The sequence below is a fragment of the Abramis brama genome (assembly GCF_963993115.1).
Source record: "Abramis brama genome assembly, chromosome: 9".
NCBI lineage: Eukaryota > Metazoa > Chordata > Actinopteri > Cypriniformes > Leuciscidae > Abramis > Abramis brama.
Genome location: NC_139971.1, coordinates 35050434 through 35064832, shown reverse-complemented (window position 1 = coordinate 35064832; position 14399 = coordinate 35050434). Strand labels below are relative to the sequence as shown.

Sequence of the window (14399 nt, the reverse complement as noted above, 5' to 3'; positions counted from 1 at the left end):
GGGCGGTCAGGGAGGGTTTAAATCTCTCTCAGAGAGTTCTGAGAGCAGGGATGTGTGTGTGTGACATCGATTCTCTCAGCAGATGCTGGGTTATGGAGGAAATGCCCATAGAGCACACAGATGGACGTGTTTGCTTCGTCACGGCCGGCTGCAGTGTCTGCTTCAGCTCCCTCGAAACTCTGCTTTGCATTTGTAACCATTAGCATCTGGAGCTAAATATTCCAGTGCACTGTCCTAAATTCAAGGTGCAGGATTCACAATAATCAGGCTGTTTTAACTTTATTTCACCCTTTAAGCAAAAGCTCTCCTGCAAGGACAAACCTGGTCCACATTCATTCAATCTTCCATATCACAAGTGTCAAAATAGAAGTGTCTTGGACAGAAGAAGAAGACCTGGAGGGCAAATTTCCGTCTTCACACCGCATGGACTGGTGTGTGTGCTGCAGCTGGTGTTGTGAATCAGGCCGATGTCACACGTCCGCGATAACCCGGCTATTTCACAACACCAGGGTGGCACCACACCGCTGTCAACAGGAGCTCTGCTAACGGATCGCCTCATTCATCCCTTATACAAAGCTTAGGCTACATGTAATGTATTATCCTCAATGTGGAAAAATATGGGAGTGGTTTTTTGAAAATAAAACTTTGTACAACCAAGATGAAGTTTCCTTTTTATGTTTAATGTGAAGTATTACAATTTTAATAAACTTTTTTTGTATTTTAATATATTTTAAGACGTAATTTATTCCTGTGATGACAAAGCTGAATTTCCATCATCATTAGGCTACTCCAGTCTTAAGTGTCACGTGATCCTTCAGAAATCACTCTGATATGCTGATTTGGTTCTCAAGGAACATTATCTTATTATTATGAATTTCTAAAACAGTTGTGCTGCTTAATTTTCCTGTGAAAAACACGTTTTGATTTTGGATTATTTGATGAATAGAAAATGCAAAAGAGCAGCATTTTTTTTAAATATATATATATATTGTAACAATGTAAATCTTTATTGTCACTTTTCATCATCTTTGCTGAATAAAAACATTAATTTAATAAATAAATAAAAAAAGTACTGACTTCAAACTTTTGAATGGTGGTTTAACCTATATAGTAATAATCATTTTTCTTTACAAACTTTCATCATTTTAGAGCGTCCATCTTATTTTATATAAATAACGCAACACAATCAGTTATTTGGTTTTATCTGATTAAACCTTTAGGTGTAACTAAGAATGATTTTATGTAATTTGAAATAAATTGAAGTGTTTCACACAGTAGGCTCATTGTAATTTCAATTTAAAACACTTTATACAATCTTCTACTCCTTGTTATGACAGTTCCCTCAGGCAGAATAAGGATTTCAAAATGACCATTTAGCAGTTTGTTTTCTGCTTAAGCTTTGTGTCTAATAATAGAAATTTAATCAAAAATCTGCTTCAAAGGAGAGCACCTGCGGGTACGTTTGCAGGGCCCGCACTAATTACACCGAAAAGGCTCCACCTTTGGGGCTTCCAGACCAATTTCTGCAGAAATAATTACTTAACCCGATGCTGCTCCCTGGGTCACATGCATTGGCGGACATTGGTGTTTTAGTTAATGAGGAACTGCTTCAGCAATGATCAGTCAACGCTCAAGGCAAAAGTCTGTCAGTTGGAACGACTGTGAGGTGCTGGCGGGTTAATGCAGCTAACATGAAGGTCACTACAGGTTGGAAAATACACTATTAAATACACCATCTCAGTCAATACTACAATTACAATACAATTTCTCCATATTAGTTGTATCTCAAACAAATATTTACAAGCCATTGTTCAAAGTTGAAAGTTTTGCCATTATTGTAATTTGTCAGGCTGAAGACTGATCGCTGTAAAACATTACCAAAATTAGGCCTACCTAATAAAATGAAATAACTGAATAATAAAATTAAACATTTCAATCATTCAATCAAATAAGCTGACAACATTGCCAGTGAAATTCATAATTTATTGTTTCTCATGCATGACACAGGACTCTCAAACCATGCATTTGTCCTTGAGAACCTGTGTCAAGGATATCTGACTAAAGATCTGAGTCATTACATGTTCTGATGATGTTTACAAGTCCCAGTACAAACTAAAGGCCCTGCGGCAACAATTGAGAATTAATGACCGTTACAAAAGCTCCAGAATATGTTCTCAAATCTAATAAGTGGTTCCTTCCGGCTCAGGTATAATATAACCCTTCGAATCAAGCCTTGGCTTTACTCAGACATCTGTTGTTTCACTTGTGCCGGAGGTACCGCAGGCCAATGAAGGGATGAACCTCACAACCGCCAGAAGCCCGTTCTCGGTCTCCTCACTGAACAATGGAGATGACCGTAAATTCAGTTTGGGGGGATGTAGCAGTTTTGATAGTGACAGCGTGGCATCCCGCAGCTCTGGCATCTTTTCTGGATATGACACATTGGATACACCGCCGAGTTATGACTTCTATACTAACACTGAGGTTTTTGGGAGAGCAAAGAAGTCAAGACCGTCTCTCTTTCAGCTTCACGCCAACCCTCAGGTAGGAACGAAACTTTTTCCCTAAGAAGTCGCTCATATAACCGCACTGATGAACTTATAACCAATGCTGAATGATGTCTGTTCCTCTAGATAAAAGTGAAATGTTGATAATCTTCATTAGGAATCAATAGGATAAAGTTTATTCTAAATAAATACAAATAAATAAATCTTCAATCCAGGAATCCACAAAGAAATAGTCATGTTTTCCATTATTTTCTCTTAGGATGACCCGTCTCCACCTCCTCTATATGAGGAGTCGAGTGTGGACAAACAGAGCCTGGATGAAGATGAACCCACAGAACCTCCACCAGAACCGGCTCGCTTTGGATGGGCTCAGGGAGTCATGGTATAAGAACATTACACACAAAAAAACAAACATTTACTTTTTAAAACCGCACCAGAACATGCTTCTTGGTGTATAAACAATAATAGAAGCATTGACACCAAAACGTATTGTGGGCCAAACTTGCAAGAAAATGCAAGAATTTTATTCCATTAAAAACTTTTATCACAACTAACTTTCATTTTTTAAAGGATTTTTTTATTTATATTGAAAAAATATGAACTCAGCTCTCCTCAAGTTTATGTATGTATGCATGCATGCATGTGTGAGTATATATCTTTCTGTGAAATTTTAGCTTGAAAAACGTTTTTTTTTGTTCTTCTATTAGTGCATATATATATATATATATATATATATATATATATATATACTGTATGTAGCCTATGTATAAAAATATATACACAAATAGAAGCACAAAAAAAACATTTTCAAGCTAAAATTTTACAAAAAAGGATTTTTAGGTTTAAAATGTTAAAACAAGACAAGACATATATATTTTTTAAAATTTAAGAGTGTTTGGGCACTTTTTGATTGTCATATATTAGTGGAACATGTTTATAGTGCACTGTAAAAAAATATATGATCAATAAGTTATGACAACATGTTTTTACATTCCTTAAACCATTAAAGTACTGTACGTTTTTTTTGTATAAGTTATACTAGATTCAACTTGTTAAGTTTATGTTATTTAAGTTGAAATGACTTAAACACCCAAGTTGATTGTACTCAAAATTTAAAGCAGCAACTTTTTGTTACAGTGTACAAACATAAATAACTTTTTAATCATTTTGTTATATTGCAAAAGTGTTCATACATTTTTAAGTGTCTAAACTGTCTTTTTTCTGCCTATTTGTAAAATACTCCAAACATCTGAATAAAGTCAAACAGAAAGCATTTCTACATTGTGTTATCTGATCCCACTGAAGCTTCACTGTTTCTTGAACTCTCTGTAGATCCGCTGTATGCTGAATATCTGGGGTGTTATTCTGTACCTGAGGCTTCCCTGGATCACAGCGCAGGCAGGGATTGGTATGTCAATCTATGTTTTTATGTCTTTATCCCTTCATTTTTATGTGTGTGTTTTACCGCTAAATTCCCACTGATGTTTTGTGAACCTGAGGGCTGTTACGTTACAGATCTCTGTGACTGTGTGTTTTAACAATGCATAATATGAACATATTCCTCTTCACTTTAAAGGTCTGACTTGGGTTATAATCTTGCTCTCCTCTTCTATAACGGGCATCACTGGCTTGTCCACATCAGCCATTGCTACTAATGGCAAGGTTAAAGGAGGTAAAGACAATGCATTACATGTATGTGCTGAGTAAAACTGACTAACATGATTAATTACTTGTCTTTAAGCCATCATCAGACTTCTTTCCAGGATGCAATATGGCCTAGTCATGTTATTCAATAACTATCAGATATCACCACTGATTTCTTTTTATTCTTTGTAATTCTTTCCCCCAGGTGGAACATATTTTCTGATCTCTCGTAGTTTGGGTCCAGAACTTGGGGGCTCGATTGGGCTTATATTTGCTTTCGCTAATGCGGTGGCTGTAGCAATGCACACAGTGGGTTTTGCTGAAACGGTACAGGCACTCATGCAGGTGGGTGAAAACCAGTATACACAGAATTCACTGAATATGAAAGAAAAAGTAGAAAAAGTCAAAAATTTAAATGTAGCCTACTATTTTCCCCCAAAAAATTCTTCTTTGGAACACAAAACGAAAAAAAATAAAGAAAAAAAATACTGGTTATCTGGCTAGTGGCTACCTTCCAGGACCGGAGTTGCCTATCCCTGATGTAGGCTAATCCAACCAATCAGCGTGAGAAGAGGCCTCTGTAGACCTTATTCAGAGCAGCGCCATGACAAGCATGAAAGTATGCGAGGCTGTGAGGGATCGATTTACCGTGTTTTCAATGGCATCCGCTGTAAAAAGCTGTAATGACGAGAGTGAAGAGGAGGAGAAACATCATCCTGTCAAAACTGGAGAAAAAACTTGCTCACAGACTGAAAGCATTTCTTTAAAGCTCCTAGATCACTTAGCTATAGCCTAATTTTCCACAGCGCATGGTGTCTGGAGTTTTATGTCTACTTAAGTTTCTTGTAATTATATTTTTTGCAATGTTTCGTCAGCAGATTAATCCAAAAAACACATTAAATAACAATACAACCCACTGAAGAGATGTGTGTTTATCCCTCACAGCCTCGCTTTCATTCCCGTTGAAAAAACAAAGATGGCGCTGCTGTGAATAAGGTCTACATAGCCGTCCCTCACCTCTGTCCATAAATCTGAGTACGTGTGAACTCTGAATTGTATTCAATGGAAGTTTGCGGGTTTAAAACAACATGAGGGTTAGTAAACAATTTTCTTTTCTTTTTTTTTTTTTTGGCTAAACTGTCTCTTTAAAGTCGGCGTGAATCGGAAGTCTCGACAGACTTTTCTTCCATATTATGATGTAGGCTATATCCGAGTGAAACGGACAAGAAACAATGTAGGGCGGGATTTGATTTAGTTTATTGGAAATTGATTGGACCATTTGCTATCGCCGAAATCTCGTGCTGCTCTTGCTCCGAAATTAAAATGTCATCTGAAAAGAGAAGTGGTTTGCAAGAGGGAGGGAATCAAAGATTTCAATCAAAGAATATGAGGGCACATGAATTAAAAAAAATAATGATGTGCACACATAAATCATTTATAATCAATAGGCTACTACTGCAATAGGCTATTTCATTAAAAAAAAGAAAAAAAAGGATTGTCCATTTTGATTTCATGGTGACTATTTCTCATGTTTGAACCATGATTTTGAGACATAATAATAATAATTCATTACGTTTATATAGCGCTTTTCACTGCACTCAAAGCGCTTTACATAGAAGGGGGGAATCTCCTCAACCACCACCAATATCTTTTTTCTGGTGCCCATTAGGACACTGGGGTTAGCATGGTAGACCGACTTAATGATATCCGTATCATTGGAGTGATTACTGTCACCTGCCTTCTGGCCATCTCAATGGCTGGAATGGAATGGGAGTCCAAGGTTTGTTTCACAAGCAAAGCGATTTTAAGCAATTTTGTCTGGTTACCTAAGTAAGTTCAGCTCCTAATAGTTTACACTGGTTTTCGTTACTCTCCCAGGCCCAGATCTTGTTCTTCTTCGTCATCATGATCTCCTTTGCCAGTTACATTGTGGGAACCATCATGCCAGCCACTACACAGAAGCAAGCCAGAGGATTTTTCAGCTACCGAGGTCAGAGAGCAATGCAGTCAATATGTTCCAAAAATATGCTAATAACAACACTTCATCTTCATTTTCTCAGTGCTAGTCAGATTACACTACCATATGTCCCCATAAAGTGTCTCAATTTGTGCCCAATAGCTGATATTTTTGCGGAAAACTTTGTGCCCGGCTGGCGCGGACCGGAGGGCAGTTTCTTTGGCATGTTCTCCATCTTCTTCCCCTCAGCTACAGGCATCCTTGCGGGCGCTAATATCTCTGGAGATCTGAAGGCAAGTTGAGTTCCCAGTCACAGTAATGTTTCCTCCAATAAAGCATTTCAGAAAGCATATTTATTTGCAGGAAATCAAGCCTCTAAAAGATTTCTGTTTATTGTTCTCACACACAAAACCTCCTGTAGGATCCAAATATTGCTATACCCCGTGGTACAATGCTGGCTATTTTTTGGACCACCATCTCTTATCTCATTATCTCAGCTACTATTGGTGAGTATCAGAAGTATTAAAATAAAAAAATAAAAAAAATTAATTCACAGTAATGTTTAGAACCAACTGAAACCCCACGTAGTCCAGATGACCTTAAAGTCACAATGAAATGGAAGTAGTGACAAAGTTTTTCTTCTGTACTTTTTATGTTTATTCCCTATTGTGTATCCGAGTGTAACGGATTATTGTAAAATACAAAGGGACTTCTAGTTGGTGGATCAATTTGATTTTGCTCCAATTATGACATATTCATTTAAAATTATGAGGACAAAAATAAAAATAACAAAATAAACATCTACATGGATGAATCACTCATAAGATCTTTAACATGCATTTAGGAAATACTAATAATTTTAATTTCATGCCTGCTTTAAGTAAGGCAAGTCATTTTGTCAGTTTTCTAAATATATATTTTCGAAATTGAATAATTATGTGACTCTACAAAAGTGTTCATTATATGGAAGTGATTTGAGCGTATTTTACGTAAATTACACGCTGCCAGCACATGCTCACTCATTTAGCATCCTCTGGATTCATCAACATTAGAGCAAAATTTTGTGAGATATCAGTTACTGTGCACATTAATATGCCAATTGTATGTAGTTATATGCCAGTAAGGCTCATTGTATTATCCAGTCACAATTACAGCTGTGTTATTTCCCTGTTGTTGTGCTCTTTAAATGCATTTCAGGCTCCTGTGTAGTGCGTGATGCTTCTGGTATTGTGAATGACACCATATCATCTTTGTCTGGGGAGTGTTTGGGAATTGGCTGCAACTATGGCTGGGACTTCACTGACTGTATCAACAATAAGACCTGCCCTTTTGGACTCAGCAATAATTACCAGGTGACCATCATGTCTAAATGGTCATTGAGTAGTTATGTCAACGTGTCACTGAAAATATGAAAACATGTATACTGTATAACGCATTGTTCTGGCCCCTAAACATGAAATGTTCCCATATATCAACTCAAAAATAACCCTTTGGTGGTCATCGGTCATTTTAGATTACATTTTTTAATTTTTTTATATTTAAATGTATGACACTTGGTGACTTTTCTGGCACTTTCTAAATACACACAAATTATAGACATGATCAGAAAAGGCAATTTTTTTTAAAATAATAGTCACATTTTGAATGGGAAATGCAACCATTAACCATATATTGCTATACAGACATTTAGGGTACGTTTACATGACAACGATGTACTTAAAATGGAAACGTTTTTCCTTTGCATCTTTGACGTACAGACGACAACGTTGTCAACATGATCCCTGTTCACTAGTACCCACGAAAACGATTAAAAACGCTGTATTATGCTGCCAGGCCAGTAGTTGGCGATGTCACTTTGTTAAGAAACCTATAGACTGAACACGTACTGCGTATGCACTTGACATCACTGTTTTCACAAATTTGTGTTTTTGTAGTTTACACAGAGATGATAATGGTATCGTTTTCAAAAATATGCACTTTGAATTCAGTTTTCAAAAGTTTTTTTCTAATATTTGTATTATTTTATATAGAAGTAAATGGTGCATAATTTGAAGGTGAATAATATATCTCAAAATACTAAATATTAAACAAACAAAATTTAGTACAATGATTACATTTAAAAAATATATATTTTATGACCTCTAAGTGAGGAATACCAGAGGTTAACAGAAGTAATATGTTGTTCTGTCATATATCACTTCAGACTATGAGCCTGGTGTCTGCAGTTGCTCCTCTGATCAGTGCTGGCATTTTTGGAGCCACTCTTTCCTCAGCCCTGGCCTGTCTGGTGTCCGCTCCTAAGGTTTTCCAGGTAACGAATGAGCCCCTGAACATCTTTATTACTCCATTATAGAGTGCAAAACAATCTTCAGTGTTATTTACTAATTCAAACACTCCTTTAACACAACTCTTATCCATTCCCCTTTCTGATTCCTTCCATTCATTGTCCCCCTATAGTGCCTTTGCAAGGACAACCTCTATCCAGGCATTGGATTTTTCGGGAAGGGTTATGGGAAGAATAATGAACCACTCAGAAGCTATCTGCTAGCCTATATCATCGCTATATGCTTCATTCTTATTGGTAAACCACCAAACATCAAAATTTGACCATGCAATTGTTGGATGCTCTCAAAAAAAGTACTTATTTTTTATTATAGAAATTCCCTTCTGACAAACAAATGTTCTAATTTTTCAGCTGAGTTGAACACCATTGCTCCCATCATCTCCAACTTTTTCCTCTGCTCCTACGCCCTCATCAACTTCAGCTGCTTCCATGCATCCATCACTAACTCTCCAGGTGAGCACTTAAACCCATACATCAAGCCATGATGGATTAAGCTAACAGTTTATGATGCAATATTTGCTTATTTAATGGTGGTTTGCTATTTGGATTAATGGTGCATGCTGTAACCACCACAGGGCTCTTTCTTTAGATAATGACAAATGCAAACAAAATATGTTTTACGGCACTCAAAAAACGCTGCATGCTACTGTAAATTCACACGTCTCAGAATAGCTATATTCCGCTCACTGAAGCATTTCTCATTTTTCTTGTGCGTGAGCAGGTTGGCGTCCAACTTTTCGATTTTATAGCAAGTGGTTGTCGTTGCTTGGAGCAGTAGTGTCTGTGATCATCATGTTTCTTCTAACCTGGTGGGCTGCTCTCATAGCCATCGGCATAATCATCTTCCTGCTGGGTTATGTGCTGTATAAGAAACCCGGTAAGACACCTACACTCTTAATAGAGTCTTTGTCAGAAATAATTAGTCTCATGAAGCTCATATTCATGAGCATTTCAACTTATCCCAAATACGTATAATATTGCCAAGCTTTCATTATTTGCTTAGTGCATGACTGTTTTTGTGTTTTTACATTTCAGAAGTCAACTGGGGTTCATCAATGCAAGCCAGCTCATATAACATGGCACTGTCTCAATGTGTAGGTCTTAACCAAGTGGAAGACCATATTAAGAATTACAGGTAAATAACACCCTGTTCATGTTGTTATTTGTCTTTTGCTCACTTGAAAATGTTCCATTTGTGTTTTTCAACTCTTTTTACATTCTCAATTTTCATCATTTCTTCCTGTGTCCTACTTTTTTCCATCTGTTCTTTTTCTCAGGCCACAGTGTTTGGTCCTCACTGGGCCTCCATGTACACGTCCTTCCCTAGTGGATTTCATCAGCACCTTCACCAAGAACCAGAGCCTTATGATATGTGCAAATGTCATTACAGTAAGTTAACGCTTAGAAACATTAAACAGGGTTGAGAAAAGCGGGGGTGGTCTACGCAACAAATGTTTAATTAACATTTTTTCAAAATGTCCTTTTCCAAAGAAAGAAATAAATCATTGAGGATTCTCACAGTCAAAGAAAAGCCTATGAATATCAGGAGGTATAACTCAAATATAAATATTGAAATATATAAATATGGAAATATAAATGTCATATTAACCCCTTACTTGTCAGTCCCATTTTTGGGGCATAGACCCCAAAATTATATTTCCACTTTAAATTGTTATATGCTGGTTGCATAAACAAAGCCCTTATGTTAAGACTGTGTCTTTAAGTACTAGTATGACCAACTAGCGTTGAGTCAAGGGACAATCAGTCTTAGTTTCTAGTATCAAACTTAACCAATCTACGTTTTTATATAACTTGACTAGTTATGAACAGTCTTAAAGAAACAAATGTGATGACTAGTCTTAACCATTTATGCAACCGGAATGAATACTTTTGGACTTAAGTTTGGTCTCTTTTTAAAGGAGTCACTTGGACTATTGTAGATTATTGTAGGAGTGATTTTACATTTTTTTCATAAATATATTTTACAAAACATGTTTTACTTTAAAACTGCAAGAAAATGAAAGCCATAAAAGTTGTGTTTTTGATATCTCAAAAAATGAGCTTTCAGGGAAATCTTGTCTGGGTGCAGTACTAAACTTACATACTATTTATTAAGTAGACATTTGTCAGTATTTGGTTTGAATTCAACCTCTAAAAAACACATAAAAGACATGCTGATAGAAAACAGATGTGTGTTATAGCTCACAGACGCATTACAAATGAAGAATCTTTATATTTATGACATTTTCAGACCCTTTCAATAATAATGAACCACTGGAAAACTCTATAAGTTCAAAAGATGTGGGAACCCTGCTGTAATATAATTCTCATAATAATAGATAGAATAAATTTGGAACCATTTTTCATCTTGGTTGTTTCTTGGAAACATCGATTGCATATTTTCTCTTTTCCATAGACTACCAAATCTGTTTATCTCTCACTGAAACTTTGTGTTAAACAGTTTTTGTCCAATACATCAAGTTTTAAAAGTTCTTTGCAACTCTGAACACTCTTTCATCTTTTCTCCTGAGCACATATTCTATGTTTGACTGACTGTGTGTTATTGACAGGGGGAACCCTCGCCTGGCCCTGTGGACTCAGCCAAAAGCAGTCCTCATATAAGCTGGCTAAACAAGCGGCGCATAAAGTCCTTCTACCACACTGTAGTGGCTGATGACCTTCGTGTTGGCGTACAGATGCTGCTGCAGGTCACCTATGTCCCACAATGCACTACGCTTCATGTTCTAACCTCAAAACAAACATCATTTATTTAATTTTTATAGAGTCCGATGAAGGTATACCAGCAAAACGTAATGTCTGTTTATGGTGGTTCTATTCCAGAGTACGGGTTTGGGTCGGATGAGGCCCAATGTCCTAGTGATGGGATTTAAGAAGAACTGGCGTAAAGCTCAACCAAGCAAAATTGAAAACTATATTGGAATTTTGCAGTATGTATATCACATAGTTTAATATTCCCTCAGTGTTAAATTCTGATGAAGAAAAGTCAAGGCATGTGACAGTTCCATGTGATTTTAGCGATGCATTTGACCTGCAATATGGTGTATGTGTTCTTCGGATGAAGGAGGGTCTTGACATAAGTCGAACGATGCAAGCACATGGTATGGACTCTTTCAAAACTCCCTTTTTAACAATTTCTACAGTTTATGTGCAGTGACGGAATTGTTCACTTTAGTCAATCTAGGGTTCGAGACATCTACTGAACAAGGACTTGACACAAGGAGCTCAACTACTGCTACAACAGCCACAATTGATACATCACGTGTGTATCCAGACTCTTAAATACTGAATCTATTCAAGGCTGTTGGACTCTTTTCCAAAACATGTGATCTCCTGTGTTTCAGTGGACCCTGAGGCACTAATGGCCATGTCCCAGCCCACCAGTGTGTTTCAGACTAGACAGGGAAAGAAGACCATTGATGTGTATTGGCTCTCTGATGATGGCGGTGAGTTGATATTCAAATAATGTGTTCTTTTTTAAAGATTTTGCAGTGGAAAAACATGGTTTAACAATTCATTGTGTTGTCAGGTCTGACACTATTAGTGCCGTACCTCCTTTCCCGCAAGAAACGCTGGGGCAGATGCAAAGTGAGGTTGTTTGTTGGAGGTGAAGCTCAAAATATCGATGAGCAGAAACAAGAGTATGCATAACCTTTATTGTAATATTATTTGTGGTAACACTTCATAATACAAAGTCCATGCCATACATATTACATGATATAAATATATTTTACCGTTCAAAGGTTTGGGGTTAGTGTTAATGATTTTGAAACAATTCTCTTATGCTCACCAAGACTGCATTATATTTAAACCTAAAAATATAGTCAAATATTATTACAATGTAAGATGGCTCTTTTCTATTTTAATATATTTAAAAATGTAATTTATGCTTGTTATGGCAAAGCTGAATTTTCAACACCATTACTCCAGACTTCAGTGTCACATGATCCTTCAAAAATCATTCTATGCCGATTTGGTCCTATAATTTTGGTTTTTTGATATCATCACAGTTTTTTTGTGGAAACCAATATGCATTTTTCTAGGATTCTTTGATGAATGAAAAAAACAGCATTTATTTAATTGAAATTTGTAACAATATAAATGTTTTACTGTCAATTTTGATCAATTTAATGCATCCTTGAAAAATGTTCTATTTCTTAAAAAAAAAATTACTTCCCCAAACTTTTGAATGGTAAAGTGTGTGTAATATATATATATATATATATATATATATATATATATATATATATATATATGTGAGAGTGTTTTATTTTTTAATGATATGTTGATGTCTTATATTATTAAACATAAAACTAATATTTAATCACATGATGCATACAATATATTAATAATATATTTATTCATATATATCTGTAAAACTATATATCTTTGAAAATTATTAATTGATTTATTTAATAATTCTAACAACATTTATTTAATTGGTCCTATGAATGTCAAAGTCCATTAAGACGAGCTTGCATTTGTATTTTGTCAGGCTCAAAGCTTTGATCAGCAGGTTCCGTCTGGGTTTCCAAGATATTCAAGTTCTTCCTGACATCAATGGAAAACCACAGTCTGAGAGGTACAGTTTCATTTATTCTATTCAACTTTCTGCACTGACCTCTTAAATTAATGGACCGTATATTCCTATTTAAAATAATTATTTCTGTCCTTAAATTATTGAAACAGCATTAGAAGATTTGAAGATCTCATAGCTCCGTATAGAGTAAGTTCAGTCCAGAAGGATGGTCAAGAAGCCGACGAGACAACAAAGGAATTCTCCTGGATGGTGTCTGATGAGGAATTCGAAACGTTCAAAGCAAAGGTAATTTAAGCCTTTAAAAAGGTTGCTTGGCTACTTTCATGCATGTTCTGGTTAAAGATGTTTGTCCTGTGTTTGTGTAGTCCCTTCGACAGATCCGCCTGAATGAAGTTATTCAAGATTACTCTAGAGATGCTGCACTGATCATTGTGTAAGTGCTACAGTATACAGGATGCTGTGCCATGATGTAATTTAGATTACATTTAAACAAAACCGTGATCAACCATTTTAAGCTATGTGACTTTATGAAATCACCTGTAATTTTTCTATATTTTGTTGTTTGGCAGAACTATGCCCGTGGGGCGAAGAGGGGCATGTCCTAGTCCCCTTTACATGGCTTGGCTAGAGATCGTGTCACGTGACCTTCGACCCCCAGTTCTTCTTGTCCGAGGCAATCAGGAGAATGTGCTGACGCTCTACTGCCAGTGAACGCCACCTTTTCCTGACAGAACTGTTCACACGCGTACATCAGATGAAAAGAAACTCAACTTGTTAATGACATATTACAAAATTATGACAGATTTACATAGGCCTACTTTCATTTGGTTTCATATGTCTTGTGGTTAATAGGGTGTTTGTCCTAATTTGTTTAACTTTTTAATTCTCAGAATATATTTTATTTGTTTTTGCTGCTTTAGTTATGTTATGCACTTTCTCCAGAAGTTATAATTCAAACAAAAGACTATTCAAAGAATTTCCTCTCAAATTATGTGTGTAATTAGCCTATTTTACAATAATCTTAGTTGATTCTGATTATCTTAATTCAGCAATTGAAACAGTTTGCATATGTATATCTGAATGTTTAATAAATTACTACTTATGTATGAAATGTTTATTCTTTTCTTTTTATTTTAAAATATCAAAATCAACTCAATTTAATTAAAATTAACCAATTTACAACATTGATTTTAAGGGGAGACAGTAATTTTATGTTTAAACTATAGCTACTTTTCAAATTAAGTTTTATGTTTTAAATTTTATGTTGATAACAGTTAACGTTAATCTCAAATAAATCTAAAAAACATGGATTTGAGCCTTGGGGCGTCAAAGTGTCCCATATTCGTGAACAGACATGCGCATATTTCTGTAAAACTGTACTGAGATAAT

At 35.9% G+C, this 14399-nt stretch overlaps 1 protein-coding gene across 1 annotated transcript; it reads left to right on the top strand.

Annotated features, from left to right (window-relative positions):
- Positions 1-2295: 2295 nt before the first annotated feature.
- Positions 2296-14118, top strand: slc12a3 (solute carrier family 12 member 3; the record flags this gene model as incomplete). Its single annotated transcript, XM_084124824.1, has 26 exons — positions 2296-2544; positions 2767-2889; positions 3840-3915; positions 4084-4179; positions 4357-4496; positions 5821-5931; positions 6030-6141; positions 6271-6401; positions 6530-6614; positions 7306-7460; positions 8312-8419; positions 8566-8689; positions 8804-8905; positions 9174-9329; positions 9488-9587; positions 9730-9841; positions 11023-11160; positions 11294-11400; positions 11489-11571; positions 11646-11732; positions 11815-11916; positions 12000-12111; positions 12966-13052; positions 13160-13295; positions 13376-13443; positions 13580-14118. The coding sequence occupies 26 exons, from the start codon at positions 2296-2298 to the stop codon at positions 13719-13721; spliced, it is 3042 nt and encodes a 1013-aa protein (XP_083980950.1). The 3' UTR covers positions 13722-14118.
- Positions 14119-14399: the final 281 nt, after the last annotated feature.